Raw genomic sequence first — 26,067 nt, 5'->3', positions numbered from 1 at the left:
CAATGAACATCGATCGGGTCGAATCGGATTGGATTCGGGTCGGGTCTCAGCGAAATAAAAACTTTCCCTCCAATTCCCATCGGATCGTGAAGCTCCCAACACTTCCTCCGTCGATCCTCCTCCCGATGACGGCATTCCTCGCGTCGTGTATGTTTCCTTTCCTTCGCTAGTCTCTCGACCTCTTCTTCTCTATACGTTAGTGCTAGTTCACATAGTGTACTTGAGAGTTTGGTTTCTTGTGTATCTGAGATTCGAATCGACGAGTTATACCTCTCCACGCTTCTGATGTTTACTCCGGTTTGTTTGTGATTAGAGTTTAGATCTGATTTAAGCTTTCTATGCTGGCCCCATGATCTTGTGTATGTCTATTTAGGATAATGCTTCTAGAACAATAATCAGGTTTACATTTGCTTCACAATCAGGCTTGTTTGTTGCAAGATGAGGTTACGAGTTCTTGCTTCTAGCTTTTCACTGGTGGCTCTGTGTGTGAGCCTCATAATTTGTTTTCTTAGTTTTTGGTTGCTATACCTTGGTGTTGGTGATTCTCTTCCAAGATTTTTCGTTTGTTTGTTTGTTTGTTTGTTTGTTTGTTTGTGACTCATTTCATTGTACGTTCTCAAAACAGATTGGTCTTCTTTTGCAGAGGAGCTTTGGAGAAGGCAGAAATGTTGTCTGAGGAAGAAGTAAAGGGCACATTAGAAGAAGTAGCATCTTCCGGGAAGTTCTGGTAAATGCCACCTTTTTAATAGCTAGCTTTCAGTAGCCATGGTTTGGTTATGTTATCTACTTAAAACTGGCATCTTATCTTTATCCTTACCGTTTTTGTATTGTTGCATAGAGTTAAATAATAATATTATTGATGAGTGGGTTTCTTTCTGAGTATCTATAGGTTCTAGGGTCTCATATCTAACTATCTATATGGGTGCGCTGTAAAGGTTCTGTCAGAATATCCCGAGACAAAGATGACGGACAAACAACAAAAGGAAGCTCTAGGAGAAACATACCTAGAGCTGGTTAGTCGATTGGATGAAGGTCTAACTATCTACTCATTTGTTACTTTTTTTACCCATTGACCTTTTGTTAAATTCTGTTTCGCTTTTATTTGTCTTGTTTCACAGCTCTTCTTAGTTTCGACGAAGGTCTCCTCCATTTACACTGCAGAGACTCTGTGAGGTAACTAGGTGCATCTACTGACTGTGGTTACTTCAATGTCGGAGATACCATGTTTTTGTTAGCTCGGCATGAGTTAATAAAACAAAGTCGCTTGCGTGCTAGTGTAAAGACAAAGAATCAGTTGACTCCATAGTTTCACTCTGTTGCCCTCCATCCTCATCGATTCCTAAACCAACTTAGTTCTTTGAACTTATGATATATCCTGATTGCTCTATGTTTATAAGTTTAAACTCATCTGAGTAAACCAGGAGATATAAGTTAGCCATTTGCAACTCTTGTCAAAGTTGTAATTTTCAAAACATGCCATGCATGTATCATATGATAGTCCTCTCTTATTTGTTTAGAAGTTTATAACCACACAGCATGTTGATTTATTTGTGTTCAACAGATCCTTTTGGCTGCAAGGAGTATCTACCCAAAGCTCTCAAAGCTTGCTCTCAGTGGCGGAGCCAATGAAGAACCACGTGGGTCAACTGACCCATGTCAATTCTAAAATTTTATTGAGTATAGGCATATAACTGTAACCACACACTGATTACTTGGTTCATTTTTAATGGTTTGACCCACTCGATTGTTGTAAATCTTTCAATAAGTTTATATGTATATCATTTTGACCCCGGTAGATTTTGTTTCTACCTTGCTCTTGCATTAGAAAAGGTTCGTATTTGAGATCATTACCTTTGTGATGTTTATATTTGATACATCTTCATTGATAATGTAGAAACTTTTCCGATTCTTTGCAGAATCTGTTGGTTACTTCTATGCTATCCATCAGTACGGAACCGCAATCACAACCCACTGAGGAAGCAAACGCAGCAACGGAAGGCACAAAAACGGGACACAGCCAAATGGAATTGAAGCAGTGGTGGGAGGTGACAAGGATGAGATAATGACAGAGGTAGAAGAAGAAGAAGCAGATGTTGATGACGCAATGACTATTGACATGGAAACAATCGATGAACCATCAGAAACAATGACGACGACAGCGAGTGAGAAGCCAAGCGAAATCAGTTAAGTACCTGATTTTGTCTACTCATTTAAATAATTAAATCTTGGACATGTTTTGTTTATCATATTGATTTGTCATGCTGCTGCAGAACCATCATCGGATTCAATGGCTGCAGAGGAGGGAGATTCACGGTTGCCTTGAACCGTATGCCTCAGAGAGACAGCGTTTGAACGAAACTATTTCAAAGGATTGTCCGTTGTCGGATGCTGTTAACATTTTTAATTGAAAAGGGCATTGGACAAACAAGAAAGAACAACTTCTTTCTATTAATGGTAGCAACAATAGAATTAAACAATGTCTTGTACCTAAAACACGTATCACTCGAGTAAAATAATCCAACCATCTTTAAAATCTACATTAAAACCAATATTAATTAACCAAACAAGCCACTGATTTACCCGCATAAATTATCTGTTTTCTTGCTTTTCCAATTCTCAAAATCAAATTAGAAAGGCTCCAAAAACATGGCGGCACAGAAAAGTCTCTCCTCAACTCTCCACTCATTCCAAAACGGTAAAACTTTCTTCTTGTTGCAGCCTTACTTTAGGAGTCGACCATCTCGTCTTGAATCTCATTAGGAGCAACAAGCCCAGGAATCGAAAGCATTCTTTGACGCTCTTGCTCTCTCTGCGCTGCTGCTTCCTCAGCATACAAATCCTTGTTATCCTGAAAGTTGGATTCAACAAATTAGTCTTGAGTTCTTTTTAATAGCAATTGAATGAATGAAGTGAATTAATAATATAACCTGAGCAGAAAATTCCTTGGACTGCACAAGGAAGTCGCGAATGTTTTTCTTGAATTCAGACGGGTCATTTCTCGACTCGTAGAGTCCATTCACAAATTGTGTGACCTGTATATATTAATTGATATTCAATATCAGACTTCGAGAAACACGAGGAATCTTGAACAAACAAAGCAAATCTACTGGTTATAATTTTTGTACTTACCTCTGCTGCAGTCATGTTTGGGAATGAAGAGCTCAATAGCTTAATGGTGTATTCACGAACAAAGGCAGCGTTGTTCGGATAGGGATAAGGTACGGTTGCAGTATCCCACAAAGGTTCAGTTAAAGCACCGCTCTCAACCTGAATTTTATAAACAACAGAGACCTCTAAGCGTATAGAACTACCCATTTCCAGTAACGGCAACAATAAGATAAGATGGGAGAGAAGAGAAGGTATTACCAGGCAAAACAGATGCTGGAGCACCAGCACATGCAGCTTGAAGCCAGGCTTATGGAAGGTATCAGTCAACACAGCAAATATTTCTTGCTCTATTTGTATGAAGTATGACCGGAAGAATTGATTACAAAACGCAGATTGCTGTCAAATTCAGAGGAAAATGTTAGACCAGGTGCCACACAACCACAGAGAGCTAAAACAAGGGAAACAAACACCAAACCTGAAAGTTCTTCAGCATCTCAAGCAAAAGATTAAGCCCAGTTTCAGCGATGTTTCTCTCAGTATGTCTAAATGCCCAGATAATTGAATCCATCACTAGCTTCAGTTGCTGATGCAAAAATAACAAAACAGTACGGAAAATCTCTGAATAATGAGAGAAGACTTGGATAAAAGGCCTTAAGCTCTTTAAATCACACGAAGGAAAAATATAAATGCAAAAACATATTCACATACCTGACTTGACAACTTTATCAAGGCAGGGAAACAAAATGTAGCAATAGCACGGAGTAATGAGAAAAACTTGAGGCGGTGTTCCGGATAATCTTCGAAGTTCTTAGTTATCATCTGCAAAAGGATGAGAAAATGAGAAGTGTACATTCAATAAGACCCACCCAATTTCAACTAAGAATCAAAGGTGTGTGAAAACAAGATTAACTCTAAACTACTTCAAGTCCTTCACCATAGTGAAAGTGCCAAGTCTCCTCGTTTATATTAACAGATGTAGTGCGAGTAACAAAGAACAAGGTCCCTAAATTCTATTACCTCCAATGTACACTGGAAAACAGCTTCAAATATGTTTGGCACGTCATCTAACATTGTTGCCTTGTACCTAAAAGAACAAATCAAATTACGAATCAGACCTTGTATTCATAGATCATTTGATGATTAGGAAGGAATCAATCCGGAACTAAGCAGAATGTACACATCCTTAACTACTACGGCACACATTAAACAATTAGAGGCGTACTTGTTTATAATCGTTGCAAAAAGTGAAAGAACTTCTGATTCCCTAGCATCAGGCACATTCCTCGCATAGTCGGCAAGTACATACTCCATCATTGGAGACACAAATTGTTTCCCTATGTGCGGTTGGTCTTCGGCTTTGTCTAAGAAGGTTTCTATCAGCTTAAGGGTTTCCCTCTTAACAGATCTGTACAGCAAAGCATTACAATATATAGTTATTCCAGTTTGTCAAATAGTGGGCATCAAGAGCCTTGTGTATCTGACGCATACAACAAAACAAACCTTAAAAGTTTTACAAAAGATGTCTTGGACGCATATGGGCCCCCATCAGTAATGCTGGTTGACACAAGCTCACTGTACATTCTGGTGCAGCCATGGAGAAAAGATAACATTAAAAGACATGGAAATAACTCAATGAGCTTTCCAACTAAAATAATACAAGAAAGATACGTCAACTATTAAAGGCTAGAATGATGTATCATGGATTTACCTGTATACGTTCAGCATATCTAAAAATATTAAGGAAATTTGGGATAAGAAGTCCGTTCCTAGTGAAGTAGCAGCACTAGTGTTCGTCTGCATGGTAAACACATGGAAATAGTTACACCCTGCAGTAAAATCATTTATCTAAACACCAGCAGATACACAAACTCGACTATAAAGATCACATGATTTGATATAATAATGCATTATGAGGAATAAGTAAGAAATCAGACCTGTAGAATATTAAGCACTGTACGTATCACAACTGGATCCTTGAGGACTTCTACACTATGGCGTGCCTGTCCTATGATTTCTGCCCATTTCTACATTATAAAACGGAACATTTTTAGCCAGCTACGTACAAAAGTTTAGCAGCCACATTTTTAAATAACGTACCTCGTTTGGGAGTTCCATCAACCTCCGTAGATATTCATCTCTCTTCAGAGGATCTGATTCTGCATGGATCATATTACCAACCTAGAGACAGAAAAACCATGAAATCCCAACACAGATATAACTCTGATTGGCAAACTAAAAACACATCTGGAAAATTTACAGATTCATAAAATGAGTGAATCTGATGAGGCTCAAGATCTTGAACAGTGGATGCAAGGCCAGATAGAAGTTCAGATACAAATGGTTCCCTCTCTCCAACCTGGAAGCACAATGAACTATATAACTAGGAGCTCATTCAGAAGACAATGGAAGGATAAGAAAGGTGAATTGAACATAATGATACAAACCTGAACAATAACAAATTTACGCTTGCACTTCTGAACTATTTTCAAGAACGTATCACACGCCATGTCCTGAAACGCAAAAGTAAGTATTTAGGCATCTCTACATAGAAAGGAGCAAATTTGATGCGAGAACACTTGGAATAAAAAAGAGCCAGATGCTAGCTTGAGAAGATGAGCATTCATTTGCATTCAAGAGCTTATATAAACCTTATTCTCCGACTTTAACAGCTAATAATACATTTCTAATACGAACTTCCACCTGAATAACTAAACGTATTCCAGAAAATTTAGAGTTTGGGAGCGGTACCTGAACACCAGGATGCGTCTCATGCATAAACTCAAACAGCTTATTCACAACTGTTTTCAGAAACTTCCAATGGGCCCTTAAAAACCTTGGATACTGACCGACGACATACCTGCAGTTAAGTATGCATAAATCTAGTGCGGCCTTGAGAGAAATAGAATATACCACAGAATAGAAGTTCAACAACCAGGAAGAAATTCAGCAGAATATGAAGGACCAAACTTACATAATGTTGCTAGCAATGACGGCTTTATTGTCTTTTCCCTTGGTAATCTCACATAAATTTAACAAATCTCGAATGACCATGACCAAAAATCTGTTTTCCTGAGAAAAGAAAACATGGAACTCAAATCATCAGTTGGCACAGCACCAAAAGGTTGAACACCGTCCCAGAAAACAATTAAGACTAAATTTCACACTGCCAATCTTTTTGAATAAGATATCTTCAAAAAAATTAAGGTATACTAGCAAATCGATGGAAACGAACTGTATAAATAATTCCATATATGTGAAAAGGAAACAGTCTGAGCTCAAGTAACAAAATTTACCTGATCTTCTGCCATAGATCCAGAAATAGACCCAATAGCCCAGCATAGTGTATTCAAAGTGTTCCATGCCCATTCCTCCCCGCTTAATTGTTTGGTTAGCTTCCTCAACATCTTTTAAAGGGACAATCAGATGTTCACATCAGCACAACAGCATGAAACAGACTAAAAGACAGCTACATAAGAACTCATAGCTAATAACATGTCAATGTTTAAATTTCTAAATTTAGGATACTACTAAAGAAAATCTCATCCGTAAACACCCCTTCCCCTAGCTGCTAATCCTCAATATTTCACAAATCAATGTGCACACACCATAATCATCAAGGTCACACTGTACCTGCTTTTCAGTATCATCGTGGTCAAGATGTGAGAGATAGATTAATGTCTCCCGCATTATCTGCAATTTTAGAAAAATAAAAATGGATAATACATCAAAAAGGATAACCAACGAGTTGAATTAGAATATTTCACTGAATTCATGGCACTGCTAGTATATATATCTAACCTAAAGAAGAGTAATATGAACTGGACAAGAATTTAGTACCTTATACTGGACAAGAACATCATTGTCCTTCAAAGTTTCACGGACGATATTCCCATTTTCATCTTCAACAATAAGCACTTCTTCAGGCTTCGCCATGCGGTTGATCATTAACCCTCTTAGTTTGGACATTGGATTAGAATAAAGTTGACGCCGTTGCAGGACTTGAGCCATCTGGGAATATGCAAATAAAAGGTAGTAACCCAAATTAAGCAAAGAAAATCCAACAAATACTATATACAACTAGACTATCAACCCTTCAATCTTACGAATATAAATTTTTAATCCGTATTACTCTAAGGAATCAATCCTACCTGCAATCCCATCAGGTTTATACTTGCTGCAGGGTTATCAGAATTATGATGTGCATCAAACAGCTCCAACACCAACGTGTTCCAGTAGTCCAAACAGACCTGCTCAATCCACACGCAAGCAAAAATTGTCATTTTCAGATGGCGGGCAAAGCGCATAAAAGAATTACTAAGGGGAAAATAAAATATACAACTGTATTAACAGCAATTTACATACCTTAAAGACTTCAGTGTCATCAACATATGATATATTGATGAGATATTCGAGACCCGTAAGTAATAAGGAAACGGTATCTGGCGCTGATTCCAAGACTCGTATATGAAACTGCATAAAAATAAGAGTTGTACAAAAAAAACTAAATAGTTTAGAAATAGATGATGAGTGCTGGAAGCATTAAAACACAAAGCAGAATTCCAGTAACCGAAAGACAAGATATCTAACTCAAACAAAGAAAAAGCTTTACCTTGAAAAACGAAGTGAAAAAAAGTGCCAGGTTCTGGATAAATGCCTAAAGGTGACATAGAAACGCAGTCATAACCTTGATAAGTTATTCAAATCAACGGGCTGCCTCGAAACCAGATGAACAAAAAATACTAACTTGTTCTTCATCACTTCCGCTTGAATATGCCTCAGGGATATTTGTACTTGGTGGAAGAATGGTCTGCAAACATGGAAACAAGTATAGATCATCAGGCAAGAAGCCAAGACAAGCATAGAGTAGACCAAGTTACTACATTCACTTACTACAAATGAAACTAGAAGAATCGGGATGTCAATGGACAAAAAAAAATGATAATACAAATAGAAGCAACACAAGAAGATAACTCATATACCTGCAGCTGCCCTATAAACATGGTGTACATCTTGACATATTGCACATTGTAAAAATCTCCGAAGTTGAGAGCTGCAACCTGTCAGAAAAAGTTCAAACCAACAGAAAATTAAATAACGCATTCAATTAGCAATAAGAAAGCTGAACAAAAATTATGAAGTACCTCGGTCAGGCATTGAAGCGTGAGATTCCTATATGCTGGCACAGGAAAGAATTTAAGGAGGGTCTCAAGCTGTAAGCAACCGGAGCAGATATCAGAACAACATAATTGTGGTACCAATCAACACCAATATCTATCTTATTTTAAGTGTATTAACATCAATATCTTTCTGGTTTAAGTATATTACCAAAGGAGACTCAAAAATATAGCCTAACGGAATCCATGAAAGATAGGCATGCAACGCAGAGAGTGTTGAGCGTATAAGATCCTGTCTTTGAGAAGCTGAGAGGACATAGAGGCATAACTCGTGAATGAGTTTAAACTCGCTGCACATAAAAAAGTACCAATATATAAATAAAAATGATAGATCCGACGTCACTTAACTTACATATTCAAGATACTTAAATAGAGTTTGAAGAACTAATATTTCACAGACTAAATATAAGATTCTCCCAAAGTCTGGCATACCTGTTTAGAGATTGTTTCAGCTCTTTTATCTTCTGCTGAGTCATTTCTCCTCTTGAGAAATCAAAAACCTCTTCGCTTAGGAGCTGACAAAGGAAGAAGTGTTATTGTTTCCAGTGAGAACTGATGACAGAATCATGTAAGTATACTTACTTTCAAAATGATCATGCAATTTTCGCAGATAGTTTCGCTGGTTTTAGCAGCCGCAACTAGATCGGGAATGAAGCTTGTCCACTTTGCCGGCCAATCATGCTTCACTATCTGTGAATGTATCAAAATATATGTTATGCCAGAATATTAAAAAGGTCAATGGGGTGGGATGAGCTAGCGGTTGTAAGCATAAACGAAACTGACTAACAACAACTAAAGCAAATGCAATGGAAATTATTGCAGATACCTGAACCAAGATAACATTGAGCTTGTTGACATAGAGCCTTTCCGATCTGAAAGATGCTTCGTTACTGGAGAGCTGCAAGGCAATATCATTGTTAGCATAGCTTCCAAAATTTTAATCCAGGGAACAACCCAAGGCCTCCAGAAGTATATATACCTGTACAATGACCTCCGAGATGTAATTTTTCATTCCATCTCGTTGTTCAACAGGTAGTGCATTCCATCTGTACTTTATAACACCTTCTAGAACCTGATAGCAAATCCCAAAAGCATATATCTTTGTCACGTATCTTAAAAGTAGAGTTTTAATTAACAGTACTATACTTCTATTAGAGCATAAAATATGCCAAAGATTTTTCAAGCAATAACCATTCTAAATAACCGTATTTCTAAGCCAACTTTTCTCTAAAATAAATAGATTGGGTTGATCAACTAAAAACTAAAATCCAGAGAGTTAATTTCATATCCTATACGAAAAATGCTGAGAGCAACTCGTATAATCAACAGATCCCAGACCCTAACAACTTAATTGTTCGCAACTGATCTTTATATTGTTTGGTATACAACATCTAACAACACTACGTGCATTACATCCGTCAAAGTAGCTAATGTAAAAAAGGCCAGAAGGTTATAATACAAGAGTGACGAAACTAACCTGAAGGGCAAAGAACTTAGTATCCATGCTCTTTGTGTTCTGAAGAATGTGTACAACTTGAAGCCACATGTCAGGATTAGCTTGCAAATCCCGCAGAATCTGATCGGCAGCAGCTCTCTGTACATGTTTGGGAGCAATGTGGATTAATTCAATGTAAAAAATCAGATGCAAATGAGATGAAGGTCGACATTGACGCGCATTACTATGGGATTCAATCATCAAAAGAGTAAACAATCATAACAAGCCTTCACTTCTCTTCTCAAGTGTTGGTAGTACATAGATAACTCAAGATATTTACTCGAATTTCAAATATGACTTCAATAATCTATCACCAAAGCAACCTAATGAGCAACTAAATCGAACTCTCTTAAGCCAAATCGAGAAGACTACACGCAAAATTAAGCTATCGTTCGTTAAATCCATTCAATTTTCCGACGAACAAGGAATAAATTGAACAACCTCTTCCTTAGATCCGGTAACGAAGAAGGCGGAAACAGTGGCATCGAGCACGCCGACGTCAATCGGCTGGCTCAAGTCTCTTAGCTTCTCGGCCGCCATGGCGGGGAGATGAGGCAAAGTCGCGGTAGAGTGTTTCGACTGTTAACAGTGAGTGTGTGAGAAGAGAACCCTAAGAGGAGAGTAACGGAGGAGACAAAATCTGAAAATCTAGAGAGAGAGAGAGAGCAGAGCGGAAAAGGAGGGAGCCTATATAGAGAGAGAGAGTTCTCGGAGACAGCTTAAAATTGACGCAGACGAGAGTGACTTTGAAATTTATTTTCCTCGAGTAATTTTTTATTTTAACTTTTTTTCCCTCCTCTTTAAACTATGTTATTACTTTCCTAATTATTTACAATTTTAAACTTTGAAATTTAAAAGTTACTTATTTATCAAAGATTTTTCTGCTATTTTCTTAAGACCATTGTTTAAGAGTTTATATTGTAAATAATCTTTTATATATAAAAATATTAATTTGTGGGAAGTGTTGTGATACATAATTATTTTGTAAACAATAATGTAAATGGCTTTCATTTACAGAAAACAACCAAGTATTTGCAAAAAGTTGACTTCAAGTTATAATCGTTAGACAAACTAGATTACTTATTTTATATAATAATAACGGTTATTTATAGTAGTGATTATGGAATTAGCAAATTAAAGGTTATGAAAGACTTGGAAGGAGGTTAATTTTTGGTGGTTTGAGATGTCCTCTACTTTCATATCCTTTGTCTTTTCTTAGTGAACTTGATCAAAATCTACTGAATTCAATGCTTACAGTTTCTTCACTTGATATTTTAAATGCCAGGCATATTGTCTCATTCTTCTTGTTGATGTAGTTGCATTGCTGCTCTATGTGGGCTGTTATTACCAGGTAAGCAAATAACTTACTGAAGTTTTGCTGATCAAACTTGTACTTCACGACGTTAACATTTGTCCTCTAATTAAGTAGCAGCTGAAGCTGGAGGTCTTGTAACAAATCGTTTTATTGTGAATAATCTTGCAGCTATCATTTAGTCCGATTGGTTGGCTAATGATCTCAAAGATATTTACACCCACACTTAGTAGGTTATTCGTGTTTCCAAGATTCTATTTTCAGTTGGGCTGTGTTGCAATTGAATGCAGTTGTGTAGAGCCTTTGTCCCTGTTGCATGTTCTTTTCTATTCCGAACCGGGGCTTGTTGTATGGGTCACATGGCTCTATTTTTGAATGGAGCTGGAAAATTAAACACTTTGTTGTACAAATCGATATGAAGGACTCTCAAAACAGTATTATGTATGTTTTATGAACACTTTGTTTTGCTCCCAATAATTGTTACACTATCAAATCCTCATCCTCGATCTTTTTTTATTAACCACCTCCTTTTTTTATCAAATAATTTTATTTCAATCCATAAATAAATATTTTATGACAGGTACAAAGTATACTGCAGATAATGTCATTGCAAAGGAATAAAAATACAAAATATCTTGCAATTCAAATATATTCTTTCCAAAATCATTTGTGAGAAACTTAAGCTGAAAAATAAATGTAAAAAGGAAATAAATCTCTATCAAAATGGAAAGCATGACCGTCTTCACACTCAGAATAGAAGGTGGTGAATCAGCAATGACGTCATACTTGAAACAATTGTGGCTCTGTTTGCATCACAGCTACGCGAGAAGCCACTATAAAAGCAAGCAAGTCGAGTCCTCCAAGAAAGTAACCAACAACCCCTCGAACTAAGAAGTGAATTATAGAAACGGAAAGATGGCGACGAACAAGCAGGTCATACTAAGAGACTACGTGAGTGGTTTCCCTAAGGAGTCTGATTTTGAGATCACTACCACCACCGTCGAGCTTAGGCTTCCGGAGGGGTCTAACTCGGTCCTGGTGAAGAATCTCTACCTGTCATGTGATCCTTACATGAGGAGTCGCATGGGGAAGCCTTCTGCTTTTGCTCTTGCTCAAGCTTTCACTCCCGGCAAGGTACAACGTTAACTCTACTTGTTTGTTAATAAACTATATGCCAATGATACATAAGTGTTATAGTATCTCTATCTATCTCGTGTTGAATGCTCCTACATTATGTGTTTTTGGTGTAGCCGATCTTAGGGTTTGGAGTGTCTAGAGTGATAGAGTCTGGGCATCCAGGTTACAAACAAGGTGACTTACTTTGGGGAATCGTTGGGTGGGAGGAGTACAGTGTTGTTACTCCTGAAATGCATTTCAAGATCCATGACACCGATGTTCCATTATCCTACTACACTGGACTTCTCGGTATGTTATCTCGGCCTTGCTCCTGTTTTTTGTTGTAAGGAATCATTTGGTAGTGTCCGAAGAGTGAGTCTTGGGTTCAGACATAGATCATGAAGTTGGAACTTTATAACCATGTGTACTATGTCTTTGATATATACTCTCCTTTATGGCTCTTTCTCTCTCCCTCACAGGTATGCCTGGTATGACTGCCTATGCTGGATTTCATGAAGTATGTTCCCCTAAGAAAGGTGAGACCGTCTATGTATCGGCTGCATCTGGTGCGGTTGGTCAGCTCGTGGGACAGTTTGCTAAAATGATGGGTTGTTATGTTGTTGGAAGTGCTGGAAGTACAGAAAAGGTGAGACATTAGTGATCATCAGTTTAATGAAATTTCAATTTAAAACCAAACTATCAATAAGTGGATTGGTTCAAGTCCCGTATCATTTCTTGTTTTATTTCCTTGTGTCTTGTGTTACTTCAAGAGTTTGACTAACCCTTTTGCTTCTATTTTTTTGGGGATTATTAGGTTGATCTCCTCAAAAACAAGTTTGGGTTTGATGATGCATTTAACTACAAGGAAGAACAAGACCTTGGTGCTGCCCTGAAAAGGTTCAATAACCCAATTATTTTCTAAGCATTTGATGTCTATATATATCTTATATCAACTCCTCTTTTACTAATGCATGAGAAATTCTCTTTTTGCTTTTTTTCTCCTTAGGTGTTTTCCCAAAGGCATTGACATATACTTTGAGAACGTAGGAGGCAAAATGCTAGACGCAGTGCTCTTAAACATGAACATGCACGGTCGTATTTCTGTATGTGGAATGATCTCACAGTACAATCTTGAGGACCAAGAAGGTGTACACAACCTAACCAGCATAATCTACAAAAGAATCCGCATTCAAGGCTTTGTAGTCTTTGATTTCTTCGACAAGTACTCAAAGTTTCTGGAGTTTGTGATTCCGTGCATCAAAGAAGAGAAGATAGCGTACGTGGAAGATGTAGCTGAAGGACTCGAGAAAGGTCCTGAAGCTCTTGTGGGACTCTTCTATGGTAAGAACGTTGGGAAGCAAGTTGTTGTGGTTGCTCGTGAGTGAAAAGAAAGATTTTAATAATGTTGTGTTTTGGAGTAACTAAGAATATTTATCCATACAAAGACAGCTTCTCTTCTTCTCCTTTGTTGTTTCTGTAAGACAAAATCAAATTAAAAGTAATAATTGAATTTGTTTGGTATGGTTTTGAACATTATCACCTTTCCAGCATCCTGTTTACCACGTTACTTCCATCGCACTTAATAGCTCAGAAAATTTTGCTTGTGCAACTAATTTCGGCTTGATTTGTCTGCATTGCAATATAAAAACCGTTGGTTTAGCTTGCTTCTCTGTATGTTTTTGAGAAGATTATATTCTTTGTAAGCTCTTTTTTTTTATAAACAGTTGGTTTAGCTTGCTTCTCTGTCACTCTTCCCGCATTCAAGAACAAGTTTGGATCTCATGTTGCATTCAACTACAAGGAAGACAACGATCTTAATGCTACCCCAAAGAGATACTAACCATTTCTTCTATATTCACACTCAAATGAAAGACTAAACCTACCGCTAAACAAACAGTGATCTTGAACATGAGACCACGGCAGCATGTTGTCATGTTGAATGATCCCACAGAACAATATGCAGATGCTGAAAGCACTATACAACCTCTGGGCTCTGGCTCATTACCTACAAACGAATACTTATTCAAAGGTTTAACGCCACTTTCACAAATATTCATACTTCTTGGAGTTTGTGGTTCCGTATACAAGAGTTTGAGAGAAATCAAAAGCTGTGTCGGTAGTGATGATGCCAAACCGTTGAAATAGTTGTGTTGCTAAAGTTTACAGAAGACATTGGTGGGTTCATCATATTTGCTTTCGTCGGTACTACGTAAGAAACAGTTTATAAAATTTTGCCGAAGGAAGCATTTCGTCGAACAACTTAAATGCGTCTCAGTTGGAAACAAGTTATCAAGACCACCCCTTAGTTCCGAAACAAGCCAGAGTCTTTTGTCTATAGATAAACTGTGTTTGCTTATTACAACAAATTTAAAACAAAAACCCCAGAAACATCTGAAGACTTGAATCGCATTCTCTTCATTTATCGAATTCCCAAATGACTCCGCCATCTTCTTTGACCTTTTTGTTGATCCAAGTTTCTATAAGCATACCAGCACCGATCCCACCAAGGATGAAGCTTCCATAGAAGGCAAGAGCCTTTGGCCATGGCTTTCGCGGCAGGAAGTAAGCTTCGTACTTGTCTTCGAGTCCCCTTGGCATCTGCTTTCTCGCTCTCGCCACCATTTTCACACCACCACTTGGCTTCTTCTGCTTCTTCTGATTCTGATCCTGATTCTCACTCGTCCCCCACTCTTCTCCTTTCCATGGATCCTTCGCTCCTTCACTTGCCATTTTCGATCGCCCAACGAAATCTCAATTTGATTAATTCAAGATGGTGAAGGCATGTTGCAGCTTCTTCCAAAAGTTATAACGACTCAATAAACCTAATTCAGGCCCAACAAGGTCCTTAAGGCCCATTTTAGTATAGTTTCTGCGCACGTGCAGCTGATAATAGACAGCACGTGGTTGGGATGAAAATAAATCTCACTCGCACAACTGGCACGTCGAGGACACGCAGACAAAATCCCTGAGTAACATTAAAAGAACGAAACAAACGCGCGTCGATTCCTAACTTGTTCAACTTCGTTGACACACACTTCCTCGAAGAAAATGAAAGAGGCGTAGACTTCAGACACAACTGTAACTTCAATATCTTCATCGATCACGAGCAGACAAACATCTGGTTCGAATCTGTTTACTTTTTACGTTTATTTTGATCAGGTCTCTACAGATCCGAGTTGCTTTCTTGCTAAAAGTATCAATTTTATAGGAAGAACTAGCAATGGAATCAGAGTTGGTACTTCATGAAGGAGGATGCCATTGTGGGAAAATCAAATGGAGAGTGAAAGCATCAAGAAGAGTGGTGGCATGGAGCTGCAACTGCACAGACTGTTCCATGAGAGGCAACGTTCATTTCATTGTTCCTTCAGGCGACTTTGAGCTTCTCGATGATTCCAAAGATTTCATCACCACTTACACTTTTGGGACTCACACGGCGAAGCATACTTTCTGCAAGGTCTGTGGGATCACATCCTTTTATATCCCGAGGTCTAACCCCGATGGCATCGCAGTCACGGTTAAGTGTGTCAAGCCAGGGACACTGGACCACGTCGAGATTAGAACCTATGATGGTCTAAACTGGGAAAAGTCGCACAAAGAGACCGGTATTGCCTCGTTCTCCAAAGAGTCATGATGAAGTCAACTCAAGATTGTAATGACTTGTGATCAGGAAGAAAGAAGCTTAAAGCATGAGGATTGAGGGGGGGAAACAAATTGGAAAATCTAAGTTTTTTTTTATGTTTTGAGTGTTGTTCAAATCTATAACCTGTAGATACCTATGTTCATCATATCCATGTGACTTGTTCGTGGTTTGTTTATGTTGCTAGGCTGCGAAGCTAGAGCATATAATTATATAAAATAGTAAGCAATGTAAAGTGGTATACATACATATCCAGGCTACATGCAAGACTAAAAATGTGAAGTGGAGTGATGGGTGTTAAGGCAAGAGAGGACTCAGAGGATTGGAGGCTGTAGAGTTAGGTCTCCAGCAATCGCATCTGCATATACTCCTGGATCCTTTCACCACCCGTTGTGATCTCCTCGTGTGGAGCCTGATGTTCACCAGCTTTCCTGCTATCTGACATAGCAAATTTGCAACAAAAACAATCAATCTTTTCTCAATCCTAGATTTTTTTGACATTGCACCAAGTTCTACACCGATTTTTCTAGTTTCTGATGAGAGATCAAAGGCAAAAGGGTGTAAACAATATCCTCTGGTAGGTAGGTACATACCATTCTCCATGTCAAATCCTCTGGGCCTAATGGCTGAGCAGGGCTGGAATATATGAAATGCCGCGAGTACTGACAAAAGATGAAAATAACCATACTACTTTAAAAGGATCTAATAATGAGAATGGGACACTTATGCGTGTAAGGCAAATTATGAAAGTAGGTTCGTGTCGTTTTGAAAACCAGAGCTGTGGAAGACTTACTTGAGCAAGACTATTCTGGAATTTCTTGACGTCGGAGGGTATAAGGCTTCTCAGATGATTCACAAGCCACCCTGGTTGTATTGCATCACTAGAAGAAACAATCACAGCAACCTGAGACGAAAAATAAATGAGGGCGACGAAGATAGTTACTGACTTTGCTACATAAATAGACAAACTCATAAACAATGTGGTAGAAACTTAAAGCATCAATGTAATAGGTTTTGCTTTGACATATACCTTCCTGTAATCAAGTATTCCTTCAAAAGGAAGTTCTAACTCGTCACTGACTATAACAGGTATACAGCCACTGACAATGGCGTCAAACAATCTTGCCGAGGATGGTGTGTCACCAGCAGGACACAGACAGAATAAAGACCTGCAGCAAAGCATACGCAGTTAGGAAAAAAACATCAATATATACTCGCATCTAAAGGGTTTAGGAAGCAAGCTAGATTATACCTACGCATGCCGTCCTGAGCTGCCAATTTCCCTCCCTCGCCGGCAGTCCCCTCAGTGATGATTACATCCTTGACACCACTTAGTTCTGCACCAAGCTTGGCACGTATTTTGCCTCCCTAAGACAACAGTTTAGTAGCCAACACATGAGAGATATGATTGATAAGACAAAGCAGAGGAATGGAAGCTCTCCAATACTAATAAAGTTAAGACAAGTTCAGGTTTAAGGCAGAGATCGCATGAGTCTTACAGCATTCCTCTTAAGCCGTCCTCGGAAAAAAAGAAGTGTGGTCCTCATTGGTGCACTTTCCGACAAGCATTTAGCATCGCATCTATCAACATTGGGAACATAAGGAAGAACTAGGTCTTTCTCTAATGATACTTGCCCAGGCTTATACCTGTTAAGGTCAAAGCATAAGCCAAGAGATAGCAGACTACACGACTCACAACTCAATTTAAAAGAAAGAAAATCTAGTCTCACCAGTTCCCAGTGGAGTCCATGTCCGGTAAAAGCCAGATAGCGTTCTTCACAAATTTACGAACCGTCTTGAAAGACCAGGGATGGTGAATAGGAAAGATATGATCCCTTCCCTCAGATCTTTTCCAAGCAGGCTGATCAGTGACCCACTTCAATGCTTCCTACATTGAGACAAAAGAGTTCAAAAACATGTTATAAAACGAAAAAACTAGTTCTGTTGTTAGAAATATATACTAATAACTCTAGGCGAGCGCCAATTGGCAAATTGGGTGTGAGCTAAACAATTTTTATTTCTAAACTGAATAAATTGGTTATTTCACAACACTTACAAAATAAAATAACCAGTGTTTTAAGAAAATAGGCAGCCTGAACAATATTACTCAATAAGAGGCCTAACCACCAGCCTAACGATTTTTAGAAACATTGATAATAAGGAAGCTCACTCACACCCGATAGAGTGCTTTGCATTGCTGCTTCTCCAACAAGAAGAAGCTGATTGTGGTGAAGAACGGAACATAGAAAAAGTCTGCATCTTGCTGCTGATCAACTCTCACGACACTTTTCAAACGCCGTTGGGATTCAGGAGAGATCAGATCGGCCCAGAGCCAATAATCAATAGAATGCTGCAAAGTTAGAAACTTTTAGTGGGGGAAAGTCACAAAGTGAAGATAGTCAAATCAAAGATAGTACCTGTTCGATGAGGCGATGCACAGGGCTACCGTTAGAGGTGGCGTTGGAGGTCTCTTTGTAAGTGTTGTGAAACAACCAGAGGAGATCGAAAGTGAACTTCTTTGGCATCTCGTAGATGTAGACCTTAACCGGAAACCCGGTAGGGTATCCCGGGCTCTCAGACACCATCGAATCGAGCTTTCTCAGATCATCATCATCACTCTCGCCACGCACCGTGTCGTCTCTAACTTGTGACGTAAGCATCGGCGCTCTGTGGATCAAAAGTTGCTCAAGGGAGGCAACGAAGGAGGTCTCTGTTTTGTGCGACGGGTTCGGATAGGAAACGGAGGGAGAGAAGGTGTAGACGATGACGAGTAGAGATAAGGAGAAGAGTGAGAGTGTGAGGATTGGAGATTTAGATCTGAATCTGGGGGAAGAATGATTCTGCTGTTTGCCAACCATTGCGAGATCTGATTCTTCGATTTGAATTTCGATTACTCAAATGTGGAAGATGATGAGAGTGTTAGTGGGGAAAAAAAGTGACGATCGAACCAAACCAAACCGGAATCAAAGTCGGATCCAAACTATAACCAAGCTTTTCATATATAAACCGGTTCTTGATACTTACCCGAAACCAAATCGAAAAGTGTAACATCAAACCAAAACCGATTTAAGAAAGAATTGAAACCGGAAATGACCGACGGAAAATGGAAATCTCAAAGCCTAAACCAACAATAGATCGAAAAGATGGTAGAAACCAATCTATTATTGTCTCATAACAACTCTCTTCTTTATAAACCCAACACATACATACGTCCAAAGAGATCCCCAAACACAGCTCTTACTTACACTGAAACTTGTCCCACATCATCAATTAAACACCAAATCCACAAACACAGTTTTGCTAAAAAGTTAAAACCATCTCAGAATCGAATGAGATCATCATTCTTAGACGAAGACTGCTGCTTATCGGTGGAAGAATCACCGCCGTGACCGCCACTCTTCTTGCCAAATATCATCTCGTCGAGATCATCCATCATGTCGTCCCCACTCCCACCACCTCCATGGATCGAAGCTCGTGTACTCGACGATTTTCTGACCAGAGACTCTTCTTTTCCATGAAGTGGAGAGTCATCAGGCTCTTCAGAAACGGGAATCATGGCTGGTTCAGGTGCAGTTAGCGGTGCAGAGGGTCTGTTCATCTCCTCGTACTTGGACAGAGTCTTCACAAGCTCGTCGTTAACATTCAAGGCTTCAAAGAGAAGAGCCTCGTCTTCACCTGCTGTTTCGATGATTCTTTGGACAGTGGTTTGAGACTGACGACACTGTTGTACAAGTGTCGTTGTTAAGTCATCCTGCAAAATCCACAGAGTTAAACATATGTAGCGGATATTCAAATTCAAATGATGCCTACACTCATTAGGATTACCTGTAGAGCATCTTGTTGAGGAGAAGATGAAAGAACCGTGGAAAGAAGTTCAATGCTGTTCCTTGCTATATCGAAAGCTTCCTTTGTCTGCTCAGCGGTAAAGCTTCTCACAGGAGCATTATACTGAACACGCTCAGGCTCACGCGCATGCTGAGGAGGTTCAGCATTCACCTCTGGTGCTGGAGCTGACCGAGCAGGGGTGAAGATAGGTGCCAAGCTCTCGTTGTCTCGTCCAGGGAAACGAATACCTCTCGCCTTTAAGCTCTATGACACATGAACAAACGTATAAGACAAAAAAAACACTAAGACTTGATAGTAATGATTAATGAACCAGGTCACAGTTTACCTTGTAAGTCTCTTCGAAAACTGGTAGGTAACGAAGCTCACTGGTCGATTCTCCCCAAGCTTCAATCAACATCAAAGCCTTGTTCCTATTATTCACAACCGTCTGCGGATCATCAACCACCCTAACCATCTCATCAAGGACTCTCTCAGCCGCCACCTCAGAGAACGCCTTCTCACAGTTCTTAACACACGTCTCAAGCAAAACCAAGGCGAGGTACTGAACCCTCGGCTGCTTCGTCATCATGATCCTCTTCTTAATCCCACGGATCAAATCAACGCTGTTGATCGTCTCTTGATTAATCATGTCACATATCTCCAGATTCATATCCCAGTCAGGCTCCTCTAGATTCTCCGAAGTAGCGTCCTCAACTATTTTGTCAGTTGGGTTTGGGCCTTGGAAAAGCTCCTTCATTTTCAAGCTCATGGAGCTCACACCGGCGGTGATCTTGTTGCTCACTTCTGAGCCTCCGATCTTGAGGCGCTCACCAAAGGCGGTAACTTTATCCATGAGATTGTCACTATTCATCTTGGCTGATACTCAAAACCTGTAAATGGAACACATAATGCCCAAAACCTCAAACACTGGAAGCAAAAAGCTGAAACATCAAGTTATACATGCTTTTCACTATGTTCCAATAAGACTAAACAGTAACAAGCAAGGAAACAGGCATGATGCTATCCTCAATCACTTAGACCACATCAAACAACATACACGTACCAAAAGAAAAACTTTACTAAGACCCTGGAACAAGAAACTAAATATATATATATATATATATATATATATATATATGTGTGTGGCCTGACCTAAAATTATTCATTAAGTTAAACAAGGAGGACGAGTACAAAACTGGGTTTAACCAGATTTTTTTACACACAAGTCTAAAATCAATTAGGGTTCGGTGAGAAATAACTCAATTCGATGCAAAATCGACGGTTCGAAAGAAGAGAAAAAATCAAAATCCACACTGATCATAAGACCGCCAATTATATTAAAGAAACGCAGTACATGCGATCAAACATGAAAACAGTAAGACAAAAGAAAACAGCGAAATCGCAAGTAGAGGGAACACGAGTTTCTACCTTGGCTACGGATCCGAAGCTAAGAAGAATGAGAAAGCTGGAAATGATCGATTCTGGCAACGAGAAGGAAGGAGACTAGAGAGGGAGGAGACAAGTCAATACAGTTGACGCCGGACTAATTCTAAACAAGGGAAGAGAATGCGTAGTGTTTGGTCACGGGAATATATCTTTATGCCCTCCTTTTTCTTTATCCCCTTCCTCCTCCTTTACGTTAACATTATTGCCCAAATATATATATATTTTTTATAGAGTAATAATCTAACAAATTTGAGATTCAATTCCAAAAAAATGATTTTATCATTAATTATGTAGATTGATGATTAATGAAAAATCTTACAAAATTATTATTGGATTTTCATGATTTAAAATGGCGCAAATCCATAGAGAAAATTTTTATATATCAACGTCATCATATTATTATATTAATAAATAAATGTGAAAAAACAGAAAAATAAAGATTTATCTTCAAAGCCGTTCTCTTTCCTTTTTTTTTCTTTTGACACCAAAATAGATAGACAAATAAAAAAATAGGGGCGTTCCGAGAATTGAACTCGGGACCTCTCGCACCCTAAGCGAGAATCATACCACTAGACCAAACGCCCATTTTGTTGAACTGTCTCTCTTTTTATATTTTCATCTACGTAAATCGTCCGGCTTTGGTAGGATATAGAAGGTACCAGCGATGGATTTGACGTGGTTGAGCTCCCTTATTGTTGGAGCGGCACTTGGATTCTGCATTGGCACTCGTCGTTCCAAACCTCCTGCTGTTGATGGAGCTGCTATTAACAACAAATTGGTTTCAAAGGATCCTCCCGAGATCGAGAAACTCGCTGATATTCTAGATGATTTCAAAATGGTACCTTTACTACATAAATGTCTCTCTCTCTCTTACCTCTTTACCTCTAATCGTAACAAAAAAAAATGTTGAGTTTGAGCTCTTTTATTATGTGTGTGTGTGTTTTGTCCGTAAGGTTTTGGTAGTGAGGAATGATCTTAAAATGGGCAAAGGGAAGATTGCAGCACAATGCAGGTGAGGAGACTGCTCCCCCTATCCAAGTTATTAACCCTTGGTGCTTGCTAGTAAACTACTAAGGAGAAATCTCCTCTGTAATCTTTTTTTTTTCTGCTAAAATGCGAATCTAATATACTTCTTTTTTTTGGGGTTCAGATTCAAGGACAGTTATGGCTATTCTTGGCGAGTTGTTATTTTTTTGATCCAGTTCATGTTACTGAAATTTAAAGACTTTGATGGATAATAATATATGAGTTTGAGAGTTGCAAAGACTTTACTGGCCCCTTGGTGCTTGTCCTTCACCCTGTTTTGATTTTATAGCTCACAAGAATCCAACGTATGAAAATGTAAGCTAAAAGAATTGGATCCGCAACGTTCTATGGGGGCAATAGAGATCTTGCTAGCATAATTTGTTTATCGGATTTTATCAGCTTTTCTTAGTACAACATTCGAAGACTTATAAGGGTTGTTACTGCTGCAGGACCAGTCCAAGTTGTTGATGAAGTATCAGGTGGACTAAAGCTTCTATAGCAGCTTCAACCCGATCTCTCAGATGCACCAAGCACAAGGAAGAGACATGAACTCCATTCTTGATGATGATGAAAGCTGTGAGAAATTTGAAGTGCTGTGTATACTCATTCTTGATGATGATGATGATGATGAAAAATCCCATTTTAAAGCATTTTCCCCCAACATTTAGATTTTGTTCTCTCCAGGATCAGATTGATTAACCAATGGTGATATCAATGATTTCCTGGTTTTGCATTAGAGGTAGCAGAAGTTCTAATGGCATTCCAGGCGCTAGTATTTTGCTTCATTAAACAATTGTAACATCTTGTTTTACTGGAAGATAAACAGAGTGTTATTCTGTAATTTTTTTTACAAAAAATTGCTTTAAGTTATCTACACGAGGTCTATAACCACAAATCCTTCTCAATCATTTTCTTGTACCTTAACAAGGGATCGTTCTTGAATCTGGAACCTCTGTATTACGTTGCTGCGACGCTTTCATAACCTCTGCTTGACGCTGGAAACTCGCTCAAGCAATCAGAAAACCATATCAACGCATTTGCACACATGACTTTATTGGCTTAATATCACACATGTTCCATGTCAGAATAAAACACTCATCTTCTTTTTCTGAGGAACACAACAACAATACACAGATTCACTTCCGCAGCAAAAAATAGGACCATCAATGCTTCACACGCATTTATCATATGATGATCAACACAAGCAAACAAATCAAATCTCACACTCTCTCAGTGAACTGAGGTCGAGACTTGGCGAATTACACAGCGGCTGCTGATGGAGCCTTCCCCAATGTGTTCCACAATATATAATCCCCAGATGTCACCTGTTATACGCACATACAATGCAGTTAAACACATATATAGACTTTATAATTTCTCAAATCTTGGGTTCAAACATTTCCTTGTGTCCTACTTACCTGAGCAGAATACTCTACTGGTGACTTTGTGGTTGGGTAGATATTGACCTAGCAAAAACAAAAGGGAGGCAATGATCATATAGAACCAACCCTTGTAAACTAATCACCTAACAAGCTTACCGATTTTGTGTCGATGGACATTCGAGATACAGATGCCCCCACAATCTTGAACGAGACCTGTAAACCATAACACAGATTTGAAACAACAACAACCAAGTCCAGAAGGTTTCAAAAGGAAGAAACAAAAGCCATACACATACCTTAGCGTAGTCATAGGCTTGCCAGCAGAAAGGTTCCTCCATCTCAACCGCTGGGAGATCCTTGTTCATTTTCTGCACCAAAACGTCCTCCACGTTCACCACATTCTCTGTACCCTCACCGTCATTCTCTTCATCATCATCTCCGTCTCCTCTCCTCCTACTCTTCAATGGACTAAACTTAATTGTCCCAGGGAAAGTTGCCTCAAGGCTTTTTCCAGAGAGACTACGCCCACTGCCCACAACCCTCCACTCAACAGAGTGTTCTGTAGTCACCACAGTCCCAGCTGAAGGAGTCCCATCAAACGCCACAATCCGTCTCCGCGGAAAGGGCATAGTAATAGTGCAAAACTCCATTGACAGAGGACTCTTGTACCCTTCCATGAGTCCCACCTTGAAGAGAAACGCACCTTCGTCCTCTGAGACCATCGATAGCTGATAGAACCCTTTCACTGGTGGTCCAAGCCCACAACCCGCCTGGTACCTCATGAGAACAAAGTTACCCAACGGAGGCTGGAACACAATGTTCTGCTTGTCGATCCCGTGCGCTGGGACTTGCGCGCAGGGATGGAAAGATATAGAGTCGATCCGGGCTTTACTCAGCCCCGCTAGAGGAAAGGACACGTCAGGCAGTCCTTCAAGCTCTGCCCGGCAGTTTATCTGTCCTGCCACAGATACACTGTCGGGAATCTCATCTCGGTCGTACATTGCAGCGTTGATAGTCTCATGGATTGTGAATAACAGCCTCTGCTTCCCTTTGTACAAGTACGGCTTCCACGCTGGTTGCTTAAGGTCTTGGTGAGGAGGCTCAGCAGAGGAAAAGCCATTTGCTTTCATAGCAAAGATATTAGAAAGGCTGAGGTCTAATGGTGTTCCTGCAACATTGATTTAAAAGATGTCATGAAACAAATGGTTTAGTATAAGACAAAGAGATTCTAGTACGAACCAAAGGGCATAGCACTAGCGATGAAGTTTCTAAGTAGATCTTTGTCAAGTAGTCCTCCTCTGGGAGCATCTGATGCCGCAGCTCCGGTTATAGAGGAACCAGAGGAGGAAGAAGAAGCTGCAACGGGTGCAGCAGCTACAGGTCTTGGCCTCGTTGAGATACCAATGCTTCCAGTTAGTGAATCAAACAATCCTCCAACTGATGGTGAAGCTGCTACAACAACCTCAGGCTCAGCCGTATCACCGGAGACGATGTCACCAAACGAATGAGCCACCATCAAAGCCCTACAAACATAAGTGTGGGAATTAAGACACAACTGAAACTCTTTGTCTAGAGACACAGGAGATGTCATAAGTGCACCCACCCAGTGATGGATGACATGTTAAGCAAGAGAGAAGATAAACTCAGATCTTCACCAACAGCTGATCCACAATCAGATCTATTAGATAAGTTCACAAAGTCTTTCATCTCCCTTGGCTCAACTAAAGGCAAGACGAGGATGTGATAAAGAGCTTTGGTGTGAATCACAATAGGCCAGAGAATATTCGTATCATCGTTTTCGTTAGATTCGTTATCATCATCTTCGGATAAGGAAAGGCTGATGATGTGACGAGTGATGGGATCATCGACCCAGGAGTCTGATCCTTTTGTGGATTGAGATACACGTAAGCCGTATCCTCGACTTGAGCCTTCCCGTCTCTTTCTTCGAGCAAAAGATACGGCGAGTTGTTGATCGGTGGGAAGCCGAGGAGGATCGGTGCTTTCGTTTTCCGTCTTGAAGGCGGAACGCCACCGCTTCTCCACGACCGGAAACCTCCTGATTTGTTTTTGAATTAGAGATGTTAGAAGAATGAAATTGACCGATAATATATAAAATTACAAACCTGGAGAATACAACAGTGTCGTGGTTGTTGAGTATCCAGAGAGCTCTGATACTGCAGCCAGATGGCATGATTGAAGTGGAGAACCTTTCTGGGTGTGCTGCTGATTTTGGTGGAGAAGATGAAGACGACGACGACGGAGATTCAAATCGGTTTTTGATTTTAATTATTTTGGTTTGGATTATTCCGGTTTAATAAAATATACTAGACCGGGTGGATTGAAACACATCTATTGTGGCTGGGTCTAAAATAGACGGGCCTTCTTACGGCCCAAGAAGCAACATCAATTGCTTCATGTCTAATTCCTTTGTTTGCTGCGAAACGATAGTAAACCCTAGTCTGAGTAAAATAGCCCTGACTACAGTGGGTTTCTTGTTCTACACGTAAGGATTATTTATCCAGAGGGTTGCTAAATTAGAAGGAACG

At 39.5% G+C, this 26,067-nt stretch overlaps 8 protein-coding genes and 2 non-coding genes across 11 annotated transcripts; 4 read left to right on the top strand and 6 right to left on the bottom strand.

The window, feature by feature from the left end:
- Positions 1–962: 962 nt before the first annotated feature.
- LOC111198420 lies at positions 963–2,188 on the top strand. The gene is made up of 5 exons (XR_007327177.1): positions 963–1,013; positions 1,129–1,173; positions 1,562–1,603; positions 1,810–1,830; positions 1,917–2,188. It is a non-coding gene; the product is annotated as a serine/threonine-protein phosphatase 4 regulatory subunit 2 (transcript).
- A 241-nt stretch (positions 2,189–2,429) lies between these two features.
- LOC106386252 (protein EXPORTIN 1A-like) lies at positions 2,430–10,487 on the bottom strand. Its single transcript, XM_048770943.1, has 32 exons — positions 10,219–10,487; positions 9,760–9,876; positions 9,262–9,354; positions 9,109–9,180; positions 8,865–8,972; positions 8,715–8,797; positions 8,434–8,572; positions 8,250–8,318; positions 8,088–8,165; positions 7,853–7,915; positions 7,718–7,762; positions 7,471–7,578; positions 7,257–7,355; positions 6,946–7,116; positions 6,739–6,798; positions 6,402–6,512; positions 6,080–6,177; positions 5,857–5,965; positions 5,553–5,618; positions 5,366–5,464; positions 5,206–5,286; positions 5,043–5,132; positions 4,817–4,902; positions 4,609–4,689; positions 4,331–4,513; positions 4,126–4,192; positions 3,817–3,927; positions 3,584–3,691; positions 3,367–3,504; positions 3,130–3,267; positions 2,928–3,032; positions 2,430–2,848 (listed from the first exon to the last, which is right to left on the bottom strand). Exons 1-32 carry the CDS (start codon positions 10,315–10,317, stop codon positions 2,726–2,728), a joined length of 3,198 nt encoding a protein of 1,065 aa, XP_048626900.1. The 5' UTR covers positions 10,318–10,487; the 3' UTR covers positions 2,430–2,725.
- Positions 10,488–11,944: 1,457 nt separating this feature from the next.
- Positions 11,945–13,738, top strand: LOC106385673 (NADP-dependent alkenal double bond reductase P2-like). The gene is made up of 5 exons (XM_013825579.3): positions 11,945–12,223; positions 12,340–12,514; positions 12,685–12,851; positions 13,020–13,102; positions 13,212–13,738. Exons 1-5 carry the CDS (start codon positions 12,005–12,007, stop codon positions 13,588–13,590), a joined length of 1,023 nt encoding a protein of 340 aa, XP_013681033.2. The 5' UTR covers positions 11,945–12,004; the 3' UTR covers positions 13,591–13,738.
- A 781-nt stretch (positions 13,739–14,519) lies between these two features.
- Positions 14,520–14,993, bottom strand: LOC125594941. The gene has a single exon (XM_048770934.1). It carries the CDS (start codon positions 14,933–14,935, stop codon positions 14,621–14,623), a length of 315 nt encoding a protein of 104 aa, XP_048626891.1. The 5' UTR covers positions 14,936–14,993; the 3' UTR covers positions 14,520–14,620.
- Positions 14,994–15,207: 214 nt separating this feature from the next.
- LOC125594933 (centromere protein V-like) lies at positions 15,208–16,077 on the top strand. Its single transcript, XM_048770928.1, has 2 exons — positions 15,208–15,326; positions 15,414–16,077. The coding sequence occupies exon 2, from the start codon at positions 15,426–15,428 to the stop codon at positions 15,834–15,836; it is 411 nt and encodes a 136-aa protein (XP_048626885.1). The 5' UTR covers positions 15,208–15,326; positions 15,414–15,425; the 3' UTR covers positions 15,837–16,077.
- LOC125594917 (probable arabinosyltransferase ARAD1) lies at positions 16,040–18,751 on the bottom strand. Its single transcript, XM_048770917.1, has 9 exons — positions 18,260–18,751; positions 18,019–18,192; positions 17,573–17,730; positions 17,342–17,489; positions 17,095–17,210; positions 16,873–17,011; positions 16,636–16,746; positions 16,436–16,504; positions 16,040–16,280 (listed from the first exon to the last, which is right to left on the bottom strand). Exons 1-9 carry the CDS (start codon positions 18,698–18,700, stop codon positions 16,140–16,142), a joined length of 1,497 nt encoding a protein of 498 aa, XP_048626874.1. The 5' UTR covers positions 18,701–18,751; the 3' UTR covers positions 16,040–16,139.
- Positions 18,752–18,986: 235 nt separating this feature from the next.
- LOC125594928 (TOM1-like protein 1) lies at positions 18,987–21,303 on the bottom strand. Its single transcript, XM_048770922.1, has 4 exons — positions 21,096–21,303; positions 20,014–20,557; positions 19,668–19,931; positions 18,987–19,593 (listed from the first exon to the last, which is right to left on the bottom strand). Exons 2-4 carry the CDS (start codon positions 20,536–20,538, stop codon positions 19,162–19,164), a joined length of 1,221 nt encoding a protein of 406 aa, XP_048626879.1. The 5' UTR covers positions 20,539–20,557; positions 21,096–21,303; the 3' UTR covers positions 18,987–19,161.
- Positions 21,304–21,625: 322 nt separating this feature from the next.
- Positions 21,626–21,697, bottom strand: TRNAP-AGG. Its single transcript has one exon. It is a non-coding gene; the product is annotated as a tRNA-Pro (tRNA).
- Positions 21,698–21,777: 80 nt separating this feature from the next.
- LOC125594909 (peptidyl-tRNA hydrolase 2, mitochondrial-like) lies at positions 21,778–23,163 on the top strand. The gene is made up of 3 exons (XM_048770907.1): positions 21,778–21,951; positions 22,067–22,125; positions 22,264–23,163. The coding sequence occupies exons 1-3, from the start codon at positions 21,778–21,780 to the stop codon at positions 22,349–22,351; spliced, it is 321 nt and encodes a 106-aa protein (XP_048626864.1). The 3' UTR covers positions 22,352–23,163.
- Positions 22,931–25,809, bottom strand: LOC125594899 (AP-5 complex subunit mu). 2 transcript variants are annotated; one of them, XM_048770904.1, is made up of 8 exons: positions 25,645–25,809; positions 25,125–25,577; positions 24,761–25,044; positions 23,818–24,689; positions 23,678–23,734; positions 23,558–23,605; positions 23,364–23,464; positions 22,931–23,247 (listed from the first exon to the last, which is right to left on the bottom strand). In XM_048770904.1, the coding sequence occupies exons 1-7, from the start codon at positions 25,710–25,712 to the stop codon at positions 23,399–23,401; spliced, it is 1,848 nt and encodes a 615-aa protein (XP_048626861.1). In that variant the 5' UTR covers positions 25,713–25,809; the 3' UTR covers positions 22,931–23,247; positions 23,364–23,398. The 2 variants fall into 2 exon arrangements, with proteins under 2 accessions (XP_048626861.1, XP_048626858.1); XM_048770901.1 differs by having other exon boundaries at positions 22,931–23,464.
- Between the last annotated feature and the right edge of the window lie 258 nt (positions 25,810–26,067).

This window comes from Brassica napus, chromosome A3, assembly GCF_020379485.1.
Source record: "Brassica napus cultivar Da-Ae chromosome A3, Da-Ae, whole genome shotgun sequence".
NCBI classification, from domain to species: Eukaryota; Viridiplantae; Streptophyta; class Magnoliopsida; order Brassicales; family Brassicaceae; genus Brassica; species Brassica napus.
The sequence above is the reverse complement of the archived record's forward strand: the minus strand, read 5'-3'. Positions and strand labels throughout refer to the sequence as shown.